This window comes from Pseudophryne corroboree, chromosome 1 (assembly GCF_028390025.1).
Source record: "Pseudophryne corroboree isolate aPseCor3 chromosome 1, aPseCor3.hap2, whole genome shotgun sequence".
Classification (NCBI taxonomy): domain Eukaryota; kingdom Metazoa; phylum Chordata; class Amphibia; order Anura; family Myobatrachidae; genus Pseudophryne; species Pseudophryne corroboree.
Window position 1 is genome coordinate 435,560,337 of NC_086444.1, and position 25,917 is coordinate 435,586,253.

At 44.4% G+C, this 25,917-nt stretch overlaps 1 protein-coding gene and 1 pseudogene across 1 annotated transcript in view; one reads left to right on the plus strand and one right to left on the minus strand.

The window, feature by feature from the left end:
• The first annotated feature begins 680 nt into the window (after positions 1-680).
• Positions 681-799, plus strand: LOC134941339 (5S ribosomal RNA; annotated as a pseudogene).
• Positions 800-2,599: 1,800 nt separating this feature from the next.
• Positions 2,600-25,917, minus strand: part of LOC134891002 (leukotriene B4 receptor 1-like) — a 40,338-nt gene continuing 17,020 nt past the window's right edge. The window contains exon 2 of the mRNA XM_063913502.1: positions 2,600-7,532. Within this exon, the coding sequence (XP_063769572.1) occupies positions 6,450-7,532 (1,083 nt within the window). The 3' untranslated portion in view covers positions 2,600-6,449. The remainder of the gene's footprint in view (positions 7,533-25,917) is intronic.

Sequence of the window (25,917 nt, forward strand, 5' to 3'; positions counted from 1 at the left end):
CTGTGTGTTTTTTTCTTAAATTTGCACCTGGCTTCTTAGTATCAGTCTATGCAAAATTTATGGCAACAATTGTATCTGATGTACTGGCTGCCAGTATTTGACTGTTTACTATTGCAGCAAGTATTCTTTGTTCCTCCCCCTTTTCTTTTGATATATACTAAAAAGGTGGTTACAATTGTATCTGGGACATTGGATGTTATAAAAACACACTCAATCATTCATTTTTCTGTTATTGTAGCTAGTCTTTGTTTCTTCCTCTGACACAAACTAACACCACACCTGACATCTAGCATGGACAATATCTTTATTAATGTTGATGTATCAGAAAGTATTATCCAACCAATGCTTTTTTGACAGGTAGATCCAGTCTGCAATAACAGACATCTTTTCTTCAGATTTTGTGTTTGTTTGTTACACATGCCTTAAATTGTAATAGGCTATTTTCCTTGTTCTGCCTCATGCTATGCACAGGAAAAACAGAGGCTTGTTGTCACTAACCCCTGTTGACCATATGATTTAACCTCCGCATACCCATGTGTTTGGGCTGCTAATCGGTGCAATGACGGTCAACTAAATATTCTTAACGGGTTAGATAAATGCATTTAATAAAACTGGCACAATAATAAACATCCCTCATTCTGTCACATAACAGCTGCACTCGCTGCTCTTTTCCATACTTAACCTACTACCATACCACACTGGATATGCTCAACCCCGTCTGATCTTGGAGGCAATACAGTGTTGGGCCTGGTCAGTACTTCAGTGGGAGACCACTTAGGAATACCAGGTGTTGTAGGTTACTGATGGAACTCAATTGGGGTTTGTGCTGACTCCACGGGAGGATGGGCATATGCTTGCCAGACACCAAATTACCACAGTAGTAATCCATCAATATGTTCGCAGACTTAGCTTTATGTGTAGCTTATAAAGTTTAGAGCCATTCATTCATTATTTGTGTATTTTTTTCTTTTTTCTTGTAATTTCAATTGGTGTACCTAGTTTTTTATATATATACACTATTAAAAGTTACGTTTTAATTATCTCATTGTTACATCACCACTCATACATACATCAACAATTTCAAGCTACTCTCCGGGAGTGAGTGCTCCCAACCAAGGTCACTTTTTTCTAGCTTTCTCTTTCTATGTTCCTATAGATTGTAAGCTTGTGAGCAGGGCCTTCCTACCTCTATGTCTGTCTGCTATTACCTAGTTTGTCTTATTACGTTTGTTTCCAATTGTAAAGTGCAATGGAATATGCTGCGCTATATAAGAAAATGTAAATAAATAAATATACCTACAGGATCTGGGAGATATCACATATACTAGGCAGGATGCAATGCCGCCAGAGTTTGCCGGCCGTGGAGGATGTAGGCCGAATGCGGATGTATTTTTAAAGGGACAATAACTTACAAGGCTAAACCATGAAATAATAATATAACACTGCTGTTTACTTTCACCTACAATGTCACACAATACATGTATGAGTCATAAATAATAATCTAACACTGCGGTTCACATCCACCTACAGCATCACTCAATACGTGTATGATACAATTATATATTTAGTTTTTTTGTAACTTGGGCCAGAGCACCCCTAGATTGACAGAGCACCCCTGGAGGACACAGCAGCCCCTTGACAGATGAACACAGCACCCCTTTATGTACAACAAAGCATGGACCACTTACAGTGTCACAATACGTGTATGTTTATACACTGCGGTTTGAACGGCAGTCTCAGAAAATTAATAGTATAGTACACTTGTGTATATCACGCCCAAAAAATTTTTTTTCATTATTATTTTACCAATTATTTTGTTTAACTTGGGGCCCCTAAATTGACAGATCACCCCTTGAGGACACAGCAGCCACTTCATGGATCGAGAGACTACCCCTAGAGGACAGAGAAGCCCTAGCCCCTTGACATAAAACACAATAGCACCCCTGGATGGACAAGACAGCACCCCTGGAGTACACAGCAACCCCTTTATGGATGGAAATAGCACCCCTGGAGGACACAGAAGCCCCAGTCCCTTGATAGACAACACAGCAGCACTCCTGGATGGACAACACAGCACCCCTGGACAGAAACCGCACGGACACATCCATTCAATACAAGCTCCACAGCCAGAGTGAAGATGGCGTGATCACCAGGTACCTTTATGGAATGCAAACCCCACGAGAATCCGACAGTGGAAGGAATGATGTTTCGCCTAGTTTTGGGATCCAAGTCAGGGGGTGGGAAACCTGAGCCAGACTCAGATCCCAGTTCAGATCGCGAAGTTCAGGTGGGTCCGGTTCCCGGAGAACTGGACATGCTCATCTCTATTGCAAATCATCATCGTTGTCATCATCATATTTTGCACCGCGGACAAACAATAAATAAACATCTGATAGGCGAATAGAAATCATGAGCAGCATTTGCATGAATGCACCATTACTCTCCTTGGTCCATGCTTACACTTCCCCTCTTTGACCACCTTTGTAATCTCTGAGCATCAGAAGTCATAACACAAATGTAAACAGATCTTCATTAAGATAGAATCTTTAGAGTTATTTGTGTTCATACGCAGTAAGATAATACATATTTGACACACAAAAAAACACATATCCAAATGTACATTGGACCCTAAATGTATCTAAAAATAATGCTGTAATTAACTTAGAACATTAAAAACACTAAACTTTTTAAAGAAGAACCTACAGTACGGTACATTCAAGCTAAATGATTAACTAGTGAACACTAACAAAGCGATGCAGTTGAACTACAGGCTGTCCGAATTGCAGCATTCAGGAGACCGCCGCCAAAATCCCGTCAGCCTTGAAATACTGCCTGACGTAATCCTGACCATCGCCAGGTATTCCCACTCGGTTAGTGGGTCCATGCGAGAACCAAGTGGGAATATAACCTGTGGCGAGCCACCGGGCCAAAGCTTGGGGAGCGCAGCGAGCCAACGAGGGAACTCGCTGCAGGGTTTGCGAAAGACTGGATGCAGCTGTCTGTTGGTAAAACATACCGATTCCTTAACAAACATGGCTATACTAAGCTAATCTAATGCATGTCATACTCTTCCCAAAGGACACGTCTATGCCTATGTGCTAGTTGCGAAATATTTCTATATTACATAAGTAACAATATATTTTGGGAAGTTTTGCAAGTATTGATACTAACATTGCTTGGGTTTTTTGTTTGCAAGTATCTGCTGTAATATTTATTTTCTTCTCACTCAGCACAATATACAAAATGAATGTGATGTTTATGCAATAAATTCCAAATGCAAATTGACCTTGTGTGAATTCATCCCTAAGCATATAAGTATGTTTTTCTGTGTATTATATGTTATTTTATTGTGAACACTAGACTGTCTGCATCTTGTAGGCATTACCTATATTTATTGGATGTGCTGTTTTCCATACTATATTATAGCATAAACCAAATCATTACAAACACCAGGTACTCTAATTAGACAATTGTGTTTAACTAAAGAAAGATTACTAACAAAAATTCCTACCCTAGTCTCAGCTCACTAGCAGCAGAAGCAAGCTATGGATGAGGGCACACCAGCATAGAATAAACACTGTGATAATGTGGTGCTGTGTAACTCAAACTGATTACAGCAAATCACTGTGCTTGCAAATAAATCCCTTAGTGTCTCCCCTGGCAGAATCTGAAGATCATGGAGATTTGAGGTACAATGCCGGGCAGCCGATTTATGACTGAAACGGGAGCTTCCTGCAGAATGCAGAGGGTAGACAACTATGCAATATGCTCAGGGCCATCTTAATAGCAGTGTAGGCCCCTGTGCAAAGCAATGCACTGGGGCCCCTACCCATCCTCCAGTGGTAGGGGTGGAGGATGCTATCAGCAGCAGCTTTAATGTCCCACGGGCAGTAGGGGGTGTTCTATATTCAGCACAGCATGTAGGAACTGGAGCAGCAATTTCTGCAAATTTTCTCCTTTACTGCACAGATGGTGGGAGATGGGGCTCAAGGGAGATACTAAACTATAGAAGGGGGCATTGGGCTGAATGAAGGGGCCCCAGTATATAACTTCCAGTGTGGTAGGGGGTGTTTAATATGTAGGGGAGGGGTGGATAGTGGATTGGGCTCAATATTCATAATTTTCTGGTGGGAGGGCAACTTGCTTGACTGCTGATATCTCCAGTTCCTGGAAATATATTTCTTAGCTTTTAATTGGATAAAAAACTAGATATAGTAGTCCAACCTTTCAGGAGGTACTGGGGGCTTGTGGATCAGAGTTCAGGAGCTAGAGCAATCCACCGACGAAGATATAAAACTGCATACCAGGCGTGTGGCACTGGAGCAGGGACCAGCTGCTGGAAGGCTGATATCTCAGTGTCCACCGAAAAGGGAGAGTCCCAGCTTTTGGAGATATTATCAGAAAAACTCTAAGTCAGATAGTATCCGAAACATCTGATTGGGAAGAGCAATTAACAGGCTTGGATGGCTACCACTTCTTTGACTTCGGATATCTCCGGTTCCCTAGGGCTGATTTTCAAAATCTGGTTCCCCTGAAACCCTCAGCTATCAGTCTAGCTAACTGCCTATTAATCCCATACAAAAGATGGCTTTGCATATGCTAATATTAGAATCAGCCTTCCCCTGGTGTACAAGTGTGCATCTGCATATGCAAGGACTGGGATGCCTTCTTTGAGCACCTGCGGATGATGTAAGACCGCTTAGTGCGACTCTAGATGCCACAATCAAAACCATTAGATTTTTTTCTGAGAATTGCCTCCAATGTGAGCGATTAACTTCTGTGTATGCAGGATTAGGGTCAGGAGAGGATTAGAGGTAGCATGCTCACTGCTACTGGATAAGATGACTACCAAACCCAGAAGACACTGCTGCAGTCCTGCCAGATAAGTGAAGCCATTGCATTGCCGAGACACACAATAATGGCAACATTTCATCAGCATCCATATCACGAAAGGCAACATGATGAATGTCGATAAAACATACAATATATACATTTTTATAAGTAATGTCATACAAGTGTTTTTGCTCAAAGCAACCACTTAGGTTCCAATTAATGTTCCTAGTTAAAAAATGAAAGCAAGTGTCTCAGTGGTTACCATGTACACCTTTCTACACGTTTACCTACTGTATGAAAGTTATTTTTCTTTGCTCATTTATATGTACTGCTAAAGACAATGGGCCCGATTCAGACCTAATCGCTGTTGTGCGAATTCGCACAGCGGCCGACTATCGAATGACTGCGCATGCATATGCTCCGCAATGCGCAGGTGCGTTGCCAAACAGTGACAGGATGGTGTGAAAATTTAGATAGTAAGGCGTTCGCAAGGTGATTGACAGGCAAGAGGACGTTTGTGGGTGATAAGTGGCTGTCTTTAGGGATTGTCAGGAAAAATGCTGGCGTTCCCAGGCGTTTTCAAGGAGGATGTGTGACGTCAGCTCCAGCCCCGAACAGCCTGTTTGTATTGCACTGTAGGAGTTAGTCTTGGGCTACGCACAGATTGCACAGACTGGAAAATCATTAGATGGTGAGTGAGTTGCGAACGGATTTGCAACTGACCGCTGTCTGGCGGAATTTTTGCACGGTGTACACATGCATTTGCACGCTTGCATGGGGCGGGTTTTCACTCTCCCTGGGCGAAAACTGTCTGATCGCAAACCTCTGCAAATTTGCAGCGCAGTAATCAGGTCTGAATTAGGCCCTATGTTGTTTGTTAGACACAAACAGAGAAGAGTATACAGTAGTACACATGAGAATGTGTTATGTGTATATAAAAGCATAACCTGCAGCCATGTGCTATTACGCTTGTCGTACATGGCCACTGATTTCTGTTTTGGCATCTTGTCTCCTTAAATTCCTCTACACAGGGTACACAGTCCTAAAAATTAACTTCCTGCTTAAATGTTATACTGTAGGCTTTGATTTGCTTGTCCTGGCACAATTCAGGCTATAGTCACCAGATTTAAAAGGGTAGATAGTTTTAAGCCAAATACAAACTGGATTTGCTAGAAAAGTAATTGCCACTTTAAAGCTATATCACCAAAACTGCGCCTGGGACGTGACATCACTAAGGGGGTGCGGGCCACACCTTTGTGTCACCTTGGGAGGGGGTGACACTAAAATGCCAGCCCCTCCACAGTGACAGAAGCTGGGTGCTGCAATGTGACATTTTACTGCAGTGCCTGGCTCCTGTCACAGAGAAGGTACTAATCTCCGAGGGCAGCCCCTCATCTCCGGGGGGTCCATTCATTCCCTTTGAGTGATGTAATCAGGATTCTCTGTGAGACCACACCCCCTTTAAGTTGGATCACACACCTTTTCAGGAGCACAGGAAGGATACATAGTACTCATCGTGTGTCACCAACCCAGTGACACCTCTGCGCCAGGGCCAGGAAGTTGGTGCTTATTTAATTTGGGCCAGAATGACTTTTTGTAAAGTTGGTTATACTGATCTACATTGTCAAATGGTTTTGTTCATCCTCGATGGGTTCTCCTAATTTTCCTTGCTCTACAGACTGATTTCGGCTTTTCTGCTGGAAAACTTGGGAGACTTTCCGTAAACTGTTTGCCTCAGAGCCAGTTGCTTCAAAGAGTTTGGCCATAAATCCCACCCCAGCAGTTCTTATGAAATTGCCACCAGCAAATACATACAGAATAGGATTGGCACTGCTACTGAGAAACGCAAAGGCTATGGTATTAGGCCTGGCCATAAGGGCTGCTTCTCTTAGAACTTTTGATGAGTACAGTTCTCCTGAGACTTGTATTATATTCACTAAGTGGTATGGAGCCCAGAAGAGAGCAAATATTACTATAATCATGATGACCAGTCTGTTAGTCTTATGTTTGGTCTGAAATTTTGCAGTACGTAACCTTAGTCCAATGTAGATGTAGCTGGATAGTATGACTGTAAAGGGAATAACAAATCCCATAATTGTCTCAAACATATATTGAAAGACTATATGCTGAAAACCCGTTCTTTCTTGGCTTTTGTTGTTGTTACATTGGTCCTGGCCTTTAGAGTTAACTTCTACTGAGCGGTAAAACAGTACAGGAATGGACAATAGAGATCCTAACACCCATATTGCCACAACTATGCTCCTGACAATTGGCTTTCTTCTGATCTTATGAGAAGTGAAAGGTATGGCTACAGCTAGAAAGCGGTCAATGCTCATAAAAGTAATGAGGTAGATGCTGGTGTACATACTGAAGCCGCTAGTGTAATAACACATCTTACAGATGGTATTCCCAAATGCCCAGCTGCCCGTGGCCAAGAGATGGAGAAAAAATGGCGTTGTGAGGATCACCATGATGTCTGCCATGGCCAAATTTAAAATGAGGAGGCAGGTGACTGTGCGTTTCTTAATTTGGGTCAACACTGTCCAGATGATAAATGCATTGCCTGGAAATCCGATAATGAAGGCGACTGAGAGTATGGCGATGCCGAGACGGGGGGATGATCCAGAAGTTGTCCCTGCGTTCTCTGAGAGATTTCCCAAATATATATTGGGCGTAGTCATCGGTCCAAGCACTGTGTTCTGTCAATAGTAAAGAAAACATAATTTATATATGCTTTATATCTATTTTATATATTACTGTTCATTTGCACAGTGCTGCCATATTAAAAGCTTCACTTTCCGGAGAATGTTTAATCATTCACATCAGTCCCTGTCTCTTTGGAGTTAACAGTCAGTCAGCATTACAGAGACTATATTAGTGTTCTAGTATATTCTGTATTTCAGTTTCCTGTATGCACTATACCTACCTCTTGATCTTAGTGGCAGCAAAGTCACCATGTTATTATTTCAAGATGACAACTGAATTATGTGAATAAATTGTTACAAACTAAATGTTGGTTCTGCATAGTGGTCAGATTAAGGTTTGTTGCAGCCACACGGCAACTAGCTTGTATGGGCCCCTACCAATAATGTTATTAAAACTGTAACTTGTAAATTCAAATGTGCTAAATACACTCTAGTGCCACCAGTTCACAAGTGCCCCCCACTCTGATGATGTAGCTAGGTGTGTGGGCCCCTGGACAACCACTCCAACCGCCCTGTTGTTAATCTGGTAGGGGTGGCGTTATGCAGTGTTGGAAGTAAATCAGCATGGTCATATGCAGAATTATAAGCATCTGTACTAGTTACAAAAGCTTACGTCCAGCTCTGCATAGCCAACATGTGTGATCACGCTCTCCATAAGTGTGCTCATGGGGGATGCCTCATGTGCACAACCACATGCTAATTTCAGCCACCCCCCATATGCCCGAGACTTTGAAGAGCCCCAGCCACTTAGGAGTCCACATGGTCCAGCCCAGTACCTTCCGGTTGTCAATTGCCTGCTGTCACTGCCAGTCTCTGTTGCTGCAGTGAGTTAATGCTGCCGCACACAGGCATGACAAGTCAGTGAGAGCCACCCACCCAGGCCTCAGTGGTCAGAGCAGAACTATAAAGTTGTTTTTTTTTATGGTGCAGTGTGATGAACAGTGTGAAGAGGAGCAGCAGTAGACAGATCAGGTAAGTGTGGGGCCTGAACTGGAACAAAATGGTGGGGGAGAGATGCAATAGATTCTGGAGAGGGATCCCTTCCAGCACCCCCTGCTGCGTGCATGTCACTAGACGCATGCACTAATGGGCTCCTGGGTCATGAACCTGGGAATCCACACACCATAAAGGATAGCTCTTACTGCAAGAGCTGTCCTTTGCTTAAATGTTCATGCATACGGTGTTGGTAAACGCTGATATGCATGTGGTGAGCGGAGAGATGATGATTGATGCATCCCGTCCAGAGAGTCGGATTAGGCTTGAGACAGAGAGGGTGGTAAGGCCGGAAATACAGAGAGGGGGGATAAGGCTGGAGTCGGGGATGGAGGTGTGTGTGGGGGGTAATTTTTGTACTTTCCCACTTGCACTTATTGTAAAATAGTACTAGTCATGCCCAATAGGCGGTTATAGACACACCCAATAGGCAGTGCTAGACCATTATTTTCACCACCAAGTTCAACCTTAGACTACATGTTGAGAACATACAAAATGCTCTACAAAACTCCAGGTTGAGGCTCAAAGCGACTACCGATAAAATATCCCATCATTTAAGACTGTGATCCTCGGAGCAGACTGTGCACATCCAGACAGGTTTTGGGTTTGACAGAATCAGAACTGTGCAGTGTCTCCAACAGGTCCAAAAACTATATGGCGCAATCTGACAGTGTTATTTATTAGTTCAAGTGCGACTTCTTTGGTATGTGTGAGCCAACACCTCCAACTCAACTGATTCCGACTGACAGTTACAGAAAGAACAGTGTTAATCATGCACAATGAGTTTCCTGAAAAAAAGCACCTATTGGGGTGCAGGACAGTCCTAAGCACTTGGCAAATAATGATCCTATTCAGACATTGGACACCACCCTTTTTTGCTACCAGGTCTGGGAGAATTTACAGGCCTAATCAAAAACTCCAGGACTATGTTACCAATCTTCCATTTTTTAGTTTATGTTTGTTCTTTGTTGTACTCTGTCCCCACATCCAACACCTTTCACACTGTCTTACGCACACATACACACACCTGGTTATTGTTCTTTATGTTGAAAAGGGGTTATGTAGATGTATGCTGTATGTGTTTGTTGCATCATTGCCACCCACTGAATGCTCTAAGATGTTATAATACAGAGATGTAAGCAAGACAGTGTATGTGTGTAAACTCCACACACTGCTTAGCAAAAACCTGAATACAAGGCTGGCTGGATCTGGTCAGGTTATCAATCGAGCAAGGTCTCCAGGTCATGGGTACAACACAGATAGACAGGATCTCTCTCAAGCTGACAGGTTCAAACTGAATCAGGAATTCAGGTGACGGGTAATGAATTCAGGATTCTGTCAGGACAGAGTACACAGAATTCCAACTAGACATCACAAGTAGTACAATAGAACCAAATGCACAGGTTCAAGATTCCACAATAGGACAGGGCCTGGACACAGGTAGAAACTGGAACATGTATCTATCACTGGCGTCATTGTGAAGGGCAGGCTGGGTAATAAAGGAAGCATGCCCCAATCAGGATGGCTGGAAGCCAGACACAAGGTAATGGCCTAATTAACTGACAGGTGAGACAGCACAGGCCACACATGCAGGAGACAGGCTGCAGTTACATAGACTCACCAAAGGCGGCTCACAACAGTACTCTAAACAAGTACATGAGAAAACCTGCCATGCAAACAGAAATACAACATAAAAACATAAACAGAATGCAAACAGGAATGAACGACAGTGGTGGCTCATGACAGCTTGGAGGATAGAAGAAAGTCTTATTGTGCGAGGGAGGGCATTCCACAGAGTGAGTGCAGCACAAATAAAGTCCTGTAACCAAGCAGGTAATGAGTGTGGACGTGAGACTCAGATCGAGTACAGAGTGGTGGGAGATATTTTTACATAAGCGAAGAGATGTACAGTATGTGGGTGTAGTTTAGTTGGTAGCCTTATAAGTAAGCAGAAATATTTAAGTTTTTAGCAATGAGACTGGTTGAGGACTTTTTTTGGGGGGAGAGGGGGGCTATGTTTCCTGTTTCTACATTTGTCTTACGTCCTAGAGGATGCTGGGGACTCCGTTAGGACCATGGGGTTGTCAAAGTCAGAAAAATATCCCTATACACGCTGCCATATTTGCACCTCACACTGGTCCGCGCTGCGCATGCGTGCGCTTTCCCGTGATAGCGCATACCCGTTGTTGCGTGCACCCGCTCGCACTCGGTATGCGTATTTACGGTAAAGAGTATGTAGTCGTAGCGTGCGACCCAATCGTTACATATTTTCACAATTAATGTAGTTTATAGATCATGGTCCCTTTGATAGATTCTGAAAGTTTGGTTAATATAGAATGTCCCTGAACGGAGGAATCCCTCTTTGCATTGTACGAAGGGTCTAACAGGAGTCATACGGCAGTGTTTGGTACCCATCGGAAGAGTATTTAAATAGCAATATTCCGGTGTTGGTTTGGAGCGGATCAATCGCTCGTGCGAATAGTTATGAACATAAGAAGTTTATGTTCATTTACTATTATTTGTTCTTACTTAATCATGCGGCGGGAAACCTAGTTTCCCACCCACCTGAACAGTTGGAAACAGTCACAGCCCACCTGTATGAAACAACCTATGACCTTTTGTTATAATGCGAAGCCGAATTCCTGTGTCCAATGGACGATAAGATTGTAGGGACCATTAGATTGCATTGTGTGTGGAGCATAAAAGACGGGCCTGTGGCATCCAGCTTACACTTCTCTTCAAACGGTTCTCATTGCTGATAATCGGGAAGCTGGATGTCCAGAGGCGCTTGCGATCGTTTCCCCTTGTGCGTAAGTTTTCTCCGTAATCATATTGTCTTACTGTGAGCCATCTTCTCTCTCTCTCTTCTCTCTCTCTCTTCTCTCTCTCTCTCTCGTATATCCCTTTAAGTATATTGTATTATATTATATTTCCTGTGCAGTTATCTGGTTAGTTGGTTTATGTTATACTGTAGTGTATGCTTTGTACTGTGATTCTTTTTGCAAGTAATAGTCATAATACATATAATAGGTTTCGGACCCTAAGCCAGGTATCTGTGTATTCTTTATAGTGTTAAGTATTCTCTGAGCGTCGGTGACGCTCAAGCAGCTTTGTAGGTAATCAGGTTACACAAGGTTGCACTTACACATTGTCTCCACACTAAGGTTTACTGTGTATTTCATTGCTGAAGGTATAGATATAAAGGTTTAACGTTGTGAGCGTCTGCATCGCTGGTGATCTCCTCGTGGTCCCGAGCGTCCGCTACGCTATAGCTAATCATTACGTTAGTCGGCAGCCAATAGCGTGCCTGCCTGTGATCACTAAGCCGTAAGCGAACGTGACGCTTGAGCGTCTCGACTACGGCTGAGCGATCGCTACGCAACTTGCGTACCCTTACGGTACTTCTTACGTAGATAGCGTACAGTGTTCTTAGACCTCTTAAAGGATATTAGATAAGATAAAAATTCAGCTTTATCAATTGGCGGCTCGTCCTATCCTTCACATATCTGCACTAGGTAGATCAGCAGACATTATCCCTCAGCAAAGGGCGGGAGGTTGTCTCGTAGTGCTGACGGGATAAGCGTCTGCTTCGCTTAGATAACGAGTGCTGAAGGAATCCGGGAACCGGAGGTAAGAACAAAACGCTAGTGTCTTTTTAAACTGTCTATTTTTCTTCTGTCTTGCGTATACACGCACGCATACATATATATCTGCATTTCTTTTTCATTTTTCGTATATCACTATCCTGTCTGCCAGTTTTATAGTTGATAAAAGTGCTAAAAGAGATTTGCTGTTATTTCATAGTTTAAGAATAGAGGTAACATAGTTAAAGTGTAGACAAACACACAGTTTTGCCTGGGAGATAGGGCGAAGTCAGTGTGGTGTGTGGTAGATGATCAGGGATCATCTACGTTGATAAAAGTATAAATTGTGTTACGGTGGATCTTTTGCTTTGCGTACACGTGTCCCTAACAAAAGACTTGTGTACGCAATCCAAAGGCAGACGCACGCAGCGTACATTACGCAACGGAGCGTCCGGTTACGCCCACGTAGCTCAAGTCACGATAAAGTTGATTTTTAACGCAACGCGATAAGTAACGCAAAGCGGTAAATAGCGCAACAGGCGATAAATAACGCAAGTCTATTTTTGGTGTCCGAAATTTAATTAACAGATCCTGCTCCTAATTGGTAACACAGCTGGGCTAAAGAAAAATTTCTGCGCAGAAATAGAAATAGAAACAAAAGTGTACATGTGGTGAGTGAGTGTTTTCATACATTTATACAATTTGGAGGTTGAACCAAAAGAAATCACCGAGTACTCGTGAGGAACATACGTGTAAGTGACATGCACGGTGGCTAGGGAGGCATCCTTGGTTAAAACACAATATTTGAGCATTAGAGTATAGCGGACTAGTATAGAAGGTCAGACCAGGAGGTCGTATAGAAACAAGACCAGGAGGTCGTATAGAAACAAGACCAGGAGGTCGTATAGAAACAAGACCAGGAGGTCATAGTAGACCAACAGGTCCAGGTACAGTAAACAAGGAAGTCCGCTATACAGTCCACAGGCACAACACCAAAAAGGGTTGGTGCAACACCCATATAGGCCATACAAGCTCGCTGAAGGAATTCGCAGCCGCAATTTTCGATTCCATTGGTCTTTCCGTACATAAGTTTAGTTGCTTGTGTGCTGAACGACTGTACCGCACGTAATTGTGTACAGTAGTTAGTAATCTGACCTAGTACCATTAGAGTAAAGGGGTCACAAACGCTATTTGTACATTCTGACGTGATTTGTGTAATTTTTTATTTTTCAAGAAGGGAAGTTCGCTGGTCACTCAGGAACTATCTGACAACCCCACCTTTACTGGAAAGAGTAAGTGTTCTTCGGATAACCCTCACATGTTCCAGTAAACAAAGGTTTTTATAGGTGCCCTGGGTCGAGTGCGCCAGCACCATATCGGTGTGATCAGGTCGCATTGGTCGGCGTGGGCGAGCGAGTGAGGTGCTCGGTAAACTTCACCGCCTACCTATCGTGAATAATTTGGTTTTCTGTAAGGGTTCGCTGAAGACCCTGATATAGAGATCAGAGGTAGAGCAAGCGGACGCCTGCAGGTTATGGGGGCCAGTTGTTCAGGAAGGGGGCGATCAACCTCAGTTCGGGTTGACCCTGTAAACCGTCCAGTAGGATCGGCCAGGTATGTAATGTGTGAGAAATATGGAAGTCACACAGAGGTTTTATGTGATGAATGGGAGAGAATGACGGTACAAGACAGGGAGAAGTTCCCAAGAATAGGTAGCTTCAGCCCAGAAGTGTTACAAAATTTAAGGAGGAGGATATGTCTCATAAAATCAACAAAGAGACGAATCCAGCATTATGATTATTTACAGTTGTGGCAACAGGAAGGTGAGATACAGAGAGGTTTGGCTCAGGCGGCAGGATCTGGCTCTAACAGAAAACTGATTGCCACAGCCCCGCCGCCACCATATATATCAGGAGAGAAGTTGATTGCGGAGAAAGACGCACTAAGGTGTAACGCACAATCACTTAGTAACCATGTAAATGTTAATGATAATGTTAACCCATTAACCCATGCAAGTATTAACCCGTGCAAGTTGTACCCTGTTTTGAACTTTCCTCAGGAGTGTGATCAAGAGGACGAAGCGACAACAATTTCAGCGCTCTCTCTAGCGGCCACCATAGCAGAGACCACAGTAGGCACAGCAACACCCACGAGATTAGTGAAGGCCCCTAGCGGAGGGATAGGTGAGGTCGTATCGACTGGTAAGTACGGCACCATGCATTATACTGAAACAATTTCACCACAAGCTATAGAATCTACACAGAATGAGGTTGTTAGAGTTAACCCTGTTAGAGTAATAGCAGTTCCCAATGGGAAAACAGATGTATCAGGAGCCACTCCCATAAGGAACATTGCCATGTACAGCCCATTTTCCCGAATGGAATTAAGGACCATAGTGTCTGAATTCCCTGACCCTAGAAAAGATTTAGTTGCCAGTCAAAAATATATCACAGACCTAGGAAACACTTTAGAGCCCAATAATAAAGATTGGCAGATATTGCTAAGAGCTTGTTTACCCTCCAATGTCGACTCAGCTCAATTCTTAGCCGATTGTAGACTAGATCAGGATGTACCTCTTACAGATGTGTACAACAAAGATAACGTAAAAAGGATAAATTTACAGTTAAAGGAGTATTTCCCAGCAGTTGTTAAGTGGGGCAAAATATTCTCCATTAAACAAAAAGAGTCAGAAACAGCTGCAGAATATTTTCACCGGGCACTATTAGAAATGGCAAAGTACACTGGTATAGAGGACATTAGGACAAACCCAAACCATCAAGAAGTAGCAGTATCTGTACTAATGGATGGTTTAAAAGAAACATTAAAGGCAAGGGTACAGACCACGCAACCATGTTGGCGAGGTCTGTCAGTGTCCACTTTGAGAGAGGCTGCTATTGATCACGACCGAAACATCACCAGACACAGGGAGTCGCAAAGTGATAAGCTAATGTCAGTAAGTATACAGGCTCTGACCACAAAGCAGCCTGCGTATGTACCACCAAACCCTGTGGGTAAGTCAACTGTGGTAACATGTTATTATTGTCACAAACAGGGACACTATGCACGAGACTGTAGAGCGAGAAATATGCAAAAATCTTACCAACCCCCTAGACAACGACACGACACACGACATTGGGATCAGGGTCCACAGAAACGGAGTTATGAGCCACATACAGAGGAAACAAAAAGATATCCCCCGAACAGAGACTGGCATGCCTCTGGTAGTTCCCAGCTATCTCCCGCACAAGTAGTTGTTGCCAACGGGATTCAGGCAGGTCACCATACCCGATAGGGGTGTGGCCATACCTGTAATCTGCAGCCAGTAAAATTGATTGCCAATCTTGAAAGTGAACCCGAGATCGCAATTAATGTAGCTGGTAAAACTTTAAACTTTCTTGTAGACACAGGGGCGGCCAAGTCAGTGATAAATTCGACAGTGGGCATAAGAACCACTGGTAAGACAGTTCCAGCCATGGGAGTAACAGGAGTAGTCCAGCACTACCCTGTTAGCAAACCAGCCGAGATTACAATAGGACCTTTGCATACCAAGCATTCCTTTTTGCTGGCTGCATCGGCACCAACCAATCTCCTGGGAAGAGACTTACTGTGTAAAATGGGGTGCGTCATTTATTGTACTCCTGAAGGTGTATTCTTGGACATACCTGAGAATCACGCTCAGGAAGTGCGAGACATGTTAGACTCCCCATCAAAATTAATGTCACATACCATTATGACAAATAGGAATCCATCTCAGATAGAAGAGATGACATCTCAGATACCAGAGTCACTTTGGACAAAAGACGGACAGGACACTGGATTAATGGCAAACGTAGCTCCAGTAGTTGTACGAGTAAAAGATGGTAGGATAGCTCCAAAAATCCCACAGTACCCTCTGAAGCCAGAGGTGGAGTTAGGAGTTTTCCCAGTGATAGAGCGCTTGCTACAACAGGGCATTCTGGTAAGAACGTCCAGCACAGCCAATAGTCCCATCTTCCCTGTTAAAAAGAGTGGGGGGAGGGGTTACAGGCTAGTGCAGGATCTAAGGGGGATTAACAAAATAGTTGAGAGTCAGTTCCCCGTAGTGCCAAATCCAGCTGTCATCCTAATGCAAATTCCTCCCACTGCCAAATTTTTCACTGTTATTGACCTCTGCTCCGCTTTCTTTTCGGTACCTCTGCATCCTGACAGCCAATATTTGTTTGCATTCACATACAGAGGAGTCCAATACACGTGGACTCGATTACCCCAAGGTTTCATAGATAGTCCAAGTATATTTTCTCAGGCTTTGCATGATTGTTTACAGTCTTTCCAACCAGAGAGTGGATCAGTATTGATACAGTATGTGGACGATTTACTGCTGTGTTCAGATTCACTGGAAGCATCCCTGAAGGATACGAAACAGCTCCTGTTTCATCTTTCAGACACAGGACACAAGGTTTCCAAAGACAAGTTACAATTATGCCAAACTAAGGTAAAATATTTGGGACACTGTCTAACACAAGGACTGAGACACCTGACCGCTGATAGAATCCAAGCAATTAGAGACATGACTCTGCCACAAACCCAGCAACAGATCAGAACGTTTTTAGGAATGTGTGGGTATTGTCGTAATTGGATCCCAGGGTTTTCCATATTGGCGTTACCTTTGCAGGAAATGGTCTCCTCAAACAAACCTGATCGGATTTCGCATACAGACGAATCTGAGATGGCATTTGAGAGACTTAAACAGTGCCTAACGCAGGCACCAGCACTAGGTATGCCAGACTATGGGAAACCCTTTGAACTATACGGAACAGAGAGTGCTGGTTGCGCAGCAGGTGTACTAACCCAAAAACACGGTGATGCCAGCAGGCCAGTCGCATACTACAGCGCTCAGCTAGATACGGTAGCGCGATCCCTCCCCACATGTTTGTGAAGCGTTGCTGCGATAGCATTGCTAGTGACAAAAAGCGAAGATGTCGTGCTAGGCCACAACCTCACAATCCATACACCACATGCAGTAACAGCCTTATTGAATTCTGCCCAAACCAGACACGTCTCATCAGCGAGATTTACAAGATGGGAATTGGCACTAATGGCCCCCGTAAACATCACCATAAGGAGATGCAGTGCATTAAATCCTGCAACATATCTCCCAGGTGTGCCTGGTCAGGCACAAAGGGTGGAAGGTGAGAGCGATGGGGAAGGAGGATTTAATACAAAGGAAGACACACATGATTGTATGGAATATTTGACCCAAAATTTTACCGCAAGGCCTGACATCAGTGACAACCCACTGGAAGATGCAGAACTCACGTTCTACACGGACGGTAGTTGTCACAGACAGTCAGACTCGGGAGACTTGTGTACTGGATACGCAGTCGTAGATCACCAAGACACCATAGAAGCGGAACCGCTAGGCCCACCTCACTCAGCCCAGGTTGCTGAACTGGTCGCCCTAACCAGAGCATGTGAATTGGCTAAGGGTAAGTCAGCCAATATCTACACCGATTCTAGATACGCATTCGGGGTAGTCCATGATTTTCGGAGCCCTATGGCGCCTCAGAAATTTCATGACGGCAGCTGGTACACCGGTAGCGCATGCAGCTCACATAAAAAGGCTTCTAACAGCGATACAGGAACCCGACAGAGTGGCTGTTATCAAATGTAAAGCACATACATATAGTCAAGACCCAGTATCACTTGGTAACAGCCGAGCAGACGAAGCTGCTAAGTTAGCAGCTGCGACCCCCATACAGACAGACACCACACAACTGATGGTATTCAATACCATCAACACACAGAAGTTGTGTGAAATGCAAAATTTGTGTTCCACACAGGAAAGAGCGGTCTGGAAGGCAAAGGGATATGGCCAGGAGTACTCAGGGCTCTGGACGGATGGACATGGTAAACCAGTGGCCCCCAGAGCATACCTTCCATGTCTGGCTGAAGCAGCTCACGGGCTGACTCATCTAGGCAAGGAGGGGATGTGCAAATTGGTAAGAGCATACTGGTGCGCCCCAGGATTCTCCTCTCATGCGAGTAAAAGAGCAATGTCATGCCTTACCTGTCTGAGAAAGAATATTGGAAAGGCAATACCTACAGAACCATCCCATATCCCACCTGCCGGCGGCCCTTTCCAGGTAATACAGATTGACTTCATACAATTACCCCCTTGTCGGAATTTGAAATATGTACTTGTTTGTATAGATGTTTTCTCGAATTGGGTCGAAGCATTTCCGGCGGCTACAAATACCGCCATGTTTACAGCTAAGAAAATTGTGCAGGAATTTGTATGTAGATATGGTATCCCTAGAATAATCGAAAGTGATAGGGGTACCCATTTTACAGGTGATGTCTTTCAAGGAATGTGTAAGTTGATGGGAATTGATAGCAAGCTGCACACTCCGTACCGTCCACAGGCGAGTGCGAAGGTCGAAAGAGTGAACAGCACTATTAAAAATAAATTGAGTAAAGTGATGGCAGAGACAGGATTGACATGGCCAGAAGCTTTACCTATTGTTTTGTATAGCATCAGAACCACTCCCAGGTCCCCTCTTAATCTGTCCCCCTTTGAAATCTTGTTTGGTCGGCAACCGCATGTCATGATTAACCCTCAGGATGATTTGAAATGTAACAATGAAGTAACTGTAAAGTACTTGATTAACATGAGTAAACAGTTAAGGAATCAAAATGATAATCTAAAGTTGGTGATTCCTGATCTACCTGATAGTAATTGTCATGACATTGAACCTGGGGATTATGTAATGATACGAAATTTTCTACGCTCAGGTTGCCTTATTGACAGATGGGAAGGACCATACCAGGTCTTATTGACTAGCACTACAGCATTGAAGGTTGCTGAGAGAGAGACTTGGGTCCATTCATCCCACTGCAAGAAGGTTGCTGATCCAGAGAAGTCCCGTGATAGGGAACAGACGGTAGAGGTTGTATCACTGGAGTGTCTGTTCCAGGAGGACTGAGGCGGCACCTGAGCCTTGAAGACCGAAAGCAGTTGTCGACTCCCCACTCCCTTTTATTGTTTTTCTCCACTTCCCATCCCCTCTCCCCTCAAAATTACTTTTTTCCCCTTTTCATTCTTCTTCGTCTCCTCCTATAAGATGGACTTGCCACAAGAGACTGTGATCCGGATTTTCCTGTTGACCATGATGTTGACCAGAGCAGTCTGTTCCGGCGAGAGTACCATGGAGGTCGAGAGAGGTTCTGGAATGGGTTCTGATGATAAAGATGGAGGCGTAGCTTTCCAAGATCAACCTAACCAACAAGCAAAGGCGAGTATCAGAAAACGATCCGATAGCATTGATCATAGAAGAAATTGTGACGGATTGTTAGCTGAAGAAAACTGTATCTGTAGGCTTTGTAACAATGTCATTGAGGATGGGTGCATAAAGAAATGCCAATCCAGTTTTAATATCCATATGGACCGGCATCCATTGAGTGACTATCACTCCTTAGTGGGTAATGTGTTAAACAAAACAGATTGTTGGGTATGCTCTCAAGTACCTCAGGGTCATAGTAAATCAGGGCTAGTACCATTTCCTTTAACGATAGGGGAGGTACTTGAGTTAAATGGTGGGAGACCGGTGGACCGGAGGTTTAATATCTCCAGCCCTCCTAGTTTGAAGCTCCACCAATACCACGTGGATAGGTCCCTATTATGTTTTAACATCTCCAATCCCAGAAAGCCGGGAAATTGGGAAGTGTCATGGAGTGACCACACCATGACCTTTTCACACAGAGCAGATAGAATGCCTACAGATACAGAGCTTGTACGCCACATAGCCAGTAGAGGAAAATCATTCAGGTATAGATATACCTTAGGAAATAGGATTACTAGAGTTGGAGAAGTATCACCAGGATACTGTGCACATATCGTACAACCTGATACGTGTATTAAGCAGATGGAAGAATTAGGGTTAGGAGATTTCACCTGGAAGGTGTGTAATATGGTAATGTCCTTCTCCGTCCCATATGTTCTCCCCGATGATGCATATTTCATATGCGGGAGAAAGGCGTACAAGTGGCTTGCCCCAAACTCTGAAGGATTGTGTTATATTGGAAAAGTATTGCCTGAAGTGATGACTGTAACACATGACAAAATGAAAGACATACACCGTGGTGCCCAAGCTCCTTATACTCACACTCATTACGAGCACCTCGTTAAAAGACAACTGTCAGAAAGGTTAGAGCATCCGGCCTCTGATCTGATCCATGAATCCACCGGGATTCAGGTTCTGGTGGCGTTAGATTTCACTCGCACCGCTCGAGGAGTGATGAATTATAGATACATTTCCGCACTCGCCAATTTGTTAGATAATATCACTGAAATGTATGATGACACGTTTAGATACACTGGAAGAGAACTTCAAGCCTATAAAACAGAACTGGTACAGCATAGAATGGTTCTTAATTACCTCACAGCAGTGACAGGCGGATATTGTGTTACATTGGCAACACAGTACGGCGTGAAGTGTTGCACGTATATCACGAATAGCACCGAGGATCCGGTAGAGGTCATAGACCAAAAGATGGACGATATTCTCCATTTAAAGTGGGAATTTCGCCGAAAACACAATCTCACTCTTGCTGCTGTGGGTAATGAGCTGACTGGTTGGGTGTCATGGTTGAACCCGCGAAATTGGTTCTCTGGTTTAGGAGACTGGGCTCAAGGAGTCATAATGGATGTTGGGAAGTTTCTCCTATGTATCTTAGGTGTCGTTATATCGATTGGATTGATATTTAGATGCGGGCAGGCTTTAATGAGGTGCAAACAAAGTACCAGAGTGATGAGTTTGAGGAGTGAGGAAACTGTAATTAACCTGGATTTGATTTACGACCCAACGATAGAAACAATGATGTGATGAAAATGCGATTATACGGTCCGTTTCTTTCACCTGTTTTTCTGCTTTTCTCCAAGATAAAAAGACCCCCTTGGACGAGGAAGTTGACGAGACGCTATACAGACAACGGATTGACCAAAGAAGAAGTTTTGACCACTTGAGAAACGGACATTTGATGAACTTTGCCATGGATCCCCAGTTTCCCTAGAATTCTTAAACTTACGCTAGCCCAACATTTTTTGTAAATCTGATGGCATTGACAAAGCTTATTGCTCACGCCTAATGAGCAAAACAGCGCAAAGAAGACGACTTTCAACTGATACCGAACAAAACTTCGACCGACAGATGTACATTAACCTGACATAGAATACCACTGCATTTTCCATAAGTGTTCTTTATCTTCATCTCTACAACCCTCAGGTAATGACACACATAGTCGATAGGGAATACAGGCACAGATATCAGCAACCACATACCTCCCCTATTCATGTATCATCAACTAAAATGTGCTTCCCCATTTTGTTACAACTGAAAGCCGAAATGAGCTCGGTAGAGTTTGACAGCCCATCCACAGATCCTTAATACGGGATGAGAAGGAATTCAAATGTATACTTCGCAATACCTCGAAGCTTGATTTACAACACGTACGGCACGATGATACATGACCCCCCAAACATGGACTCATACACACATGCTTCTGCTATCTCACTAGGTCATACCCTCCTCACACCTACTCCTCTCTCCTCCCCTACCCAACCATGGAAATGAATTAACCCCTGACATATATTTTTCTCCTTTTGAAATGTTTTAGAAGGTGGCAGTTATTATTGACTGCCAAAGGGTGGACTGTCAAAGTCAGAAAAATATCCCTATACACGCTGCCATATTTGCACCTCACACTGGTCCGCGCTGCGCATGCGTGCGCTTTCCCGTGATAGCGCATACCCGTTGTTGCGTGCACCCGCTCGCACTCGGTATGCGTATTTACGGTAAAGAGTATGTAGTCGTAGCGTGCGACCCAATCGTTACATATTTTCACAATTAATGTAGTTTATAGATCATGGTCCCTTTGATAGATTCTGAAAGTTTGGTTAATATAGAATGTCCCTGAACGGAGGAATCCCTCTTTGCATTGTACGAAGGGTCTAACAGGAGTCATACGGCAGTGTTTGGTACCCATCGGAAGAGTATTTAAATAGCAATATTCCGGTGTTGGTTTGGAGCGGATCAATCGCTCGTGCGAATAGTTATGAACATAAGAAGTTTATGTTCATTTACTATTATTTGTTCTTACTTAATCATGCGGCGGGAAACCTAGTTTCCCACCCACCTGAACAGTTGGAAACAGTCACAGCCCACCTGTATGAAACAACCTATGACCTTTTGTTATAATGCGAAGCCGAATTCCTGTGTCCAATGGACGATAAGATTGTAGGGACCATTAGATTGCATTGTGTGTGGAGCATAAAAGACGGGCCTGTGGCATCCAGCTTACACTTCTCTTCAAACGGTTCTCATTGCTGATAATCGGGAAGCTGGATGTCCAGAGGCGCTTGCGATCGTTTCCCCTTGTGCGTAAGTTTTCTCCGTAATCATATTGTCTTACTGTGAGCCATCTTCTCTCTCTCTCTTCTCTCTCTCTCTTCTCTCTCTCTCTCTCGTATATCCCTTTAAGTATATTGTATTATATTATATTTCCTGTGCAGTTATCTGGTTAGTTGGTTTATGTTATACTGTAGTGTATGCTTTGTACTGTGATTCTTTTTGCAAGTAATAGTCATAATACATATAATAGGTTTCGGACCCTAAGCCAGGTATCTGTGTATTCTTTATAGTGTTAAGTATTCTCTGAGCGTCGGTGACGCTCAAGCAGCTTTGTAGGTAATCAGGTTACACAAGGTTGCACTTACACATTGTCTCCACACTAAGGTTTACTGTGTATTTCATTGCTGAAGGTATAGATATAAAGGTTTAACGTTGTGAGCGTCTGCATCGCTGGTGATCTCCTCGTGGTCCCGAGCGTCCGCTACGCTATAGCTAATCATTACGTTAGTCGGCAGCCAATAGCGTGCCTGCCTGTGATCACTAAGCCGTAAGCGAACGTGACGCTTGAGCGTCTCGACTACGGCTGAGCGATCGCTACGCAACTTGCGTACCCTTACGGTACTTCTTACGTAGATAGCGTACAGTGTTCTTAGACCTCTTAAAGGATATTAGATAAGATAAAAATTCAGCTTTATCAGGGTATAGACGGGCTCCGCAGGAGACATGGGCACCTAAAAGAACTTTCTAGTATGGTGTGCACTAGCTCCTCCCTCTATGCCCCTCCTCCAGACCTCAGTTAGATCTTGTGCCCAGAGGAGATAGGGTGCATTACAGGGAGCTCTCCTGAGTTTTCTGTAAAAAGAATTTTGTTTGGTTTTTTATTTTCAGGGAGCTCTGCTGGCAACAGACTCCCTGCATCGTGGGACTGAGGGGAGAGAAGCAGACCCACTTCTTAAGAGTTTAAGGGCTCTGCTTCTTAGGCTACTGGACACCATTAGCTCCAGAGGGAGTCGGAACACAGGTCTCACCCTGGGGTTCGTCCCGGAGCCGCGCCGCCATCCTCCTCAAAGATGCCGGAAAAAAGAAGCCGGGGGAGTATGAAAGACATATGAAGACGTCAGGCGGCAGAAGACATCAGATCTTCATGAGGTAAGCGCGCAGCAGGAAGCTGCGCGCCATTGCTCCCACACTTACACACACACTGGGTACTGATGGGTGCAGGGAGCAGGGGGGGCGCCCTGGGCAGCAATAAACCTCGTTTTGGGCATTAAAGCATGCAGTTAGGCTGCGGAGGCAGTAAACTACAGATCCCCGCCATTTTTTTCAAATTTACGAGCGGGACCGAAGCCCGCCGCGCGAGGGGGCGGAGATTGATCCCTCAGCACTAACCAGCACCATTTTCTCCACAGAGGCTGCAGAGAACGCTGGCTCCCCGGACTCTCCCCTGCTGAGCATCAGAGGGCTGAAAAAAAAGAGAGGGGGGCACATATTTGGCGCAGTGAGTGGGGGAAATCTATATATATATATAAATATATATATATATATATAAAAGCGCTGTCTGTTTTTTTTTTCCTGGGTCAGTTTGGCGCTGGTGTGTGCTGGCATACTCTCTCTCTGTCTCTCCAAAGGGCCAGCTTTAGGGAATTGTCCCCTCATAGCTATATCCCTGTGTGTGTGGGGTGTCGGTACGTGTGTCGGCATGTCTGAAACGAAAGGCTTATCCAAAGAGGAGGTGGAACAGATGAGTGGTGTGTCTCAATCGGCGGTGCCGACTCAGGAGTCCAGCGCGTCGGCAGGTAATCAATCTACGGATTGTACCGACTCACAGGACCCGTCGGGGTCTCAGAAACGTCCCTTCTCACAAATAAGGGACACAGATACCGACACGGACTCTGATACCAGTGTCGACTATGATGAAGCAAACTTGCACCCCAGGGTGACAAAAAGTATTCAGTGCATGATTATTGCAATAAAAGATGTCTTACATATCACTGATGAGCCCTCGGTGCCCGACACGAAGATACACATGTTTAAGGGAAAGAAACAGGTTATTAACTTTCCTCCTTCACATGAAATTAATGAGTTATGTGAAAAAGCATGGGAAACTCCAGATAAGAAGTTGCAGATTCCCAAAAGGGTTCTTATGGCGTACCCTTTCCCTACACAGGACAGGGTACGTTGGGAATCCTCTCCCACAGTGGACAAAGCCTTGACATGCCTTTCCAAGAAGGTGGCGCTACCGTCCCCTGACACAGCGGCCCTCAAGGATCCTGCGGACCGCAGGCAAGAGACTACATTAAAGTCTATCTACACTCATAGTGGTACTTTGCTTAGACCGGCAATTGCGTCGGCATGGGTATGTAGTGCAGTAGCAGCTTGGACAGATACACTGTCAGCTGACCTTGATACCCTAGATATGGATACAATTTTGTTAACATTAGCTCATATTAAGGACGCAGTCTTATATATGAGGGACGCTCAAAGAGACATTGGATTACTGGGTTCAAGAGCCAATGCTATGGCTATTTCGGCAAGAAGAGCCTTATGGATCCGCCAATGGACGGGGGATGCAGACTCAAAAAGGCATATGGAGGTTTTACCTTACAAAGGTGATGTATTGTTTGGGGACGGCCTCGCGGACCTGGTTTCTACAGCTACCCCGGGTAAGTCGACCTTTTTACCTTTTGTTCCCCAACAGCAAAAGAAACCCCCACAATATCAGATGCAGTCCTTTCGGTCGCATAGATCCAGAAGAGGTCGGGACTCCTCTTTCCTCGCCAGAGGTAAGGGTAGAGGCAAGAGGACACCTGCTGCGGTTGGTTCCCAAGAGCAGAAGTTCTCCCCGGCTTCCGCTAAGTCTACCGCATGACGCTGGGGCTCCCCTGCGGGAGTCCGCACAGGTGGGGGCACGCCTTCGACTATTCAGCCAAGTCTGGGTTCAGTCAGACGTGGACCCTTGGGTGATAGAAATAGTCTCCCAGGGCTACAAGCTGGAATTCGAAGAGGTGCCCCTTCGCCGATTTTTCAAGTCGGCCTTACCAGCTTCTACCCCAGAGCGGGAAGTAGTGCTAGCTGCAATTCAAACGCTGTGTCAACAGCGAGTGATTATCAGGGTTCCCCTATGCCAACAAGGAAAATGGTATTATTCAACCCTATTTGTGGTTCCGAAGCCGGATGGTTCGGTCAGGCCCATTTTAAACCTAAAATCCCTGAACCTGTACCTGAAAAGATTTAAATTCAAGATGGAATCTCTCCGAGCGGTGATAGCCTGCCTGGAAGTGGGGGATTTTATGGTGTCACTGGACATAAAGGATGCTTACCTTCATGTCCCCATATATCCCTCTCCTCAGGAGTTCCTGAGATTCGCGGTACAGGATTGTCATTATCAGTTTCAGACGTTGCCATTTGGGCTGTCCA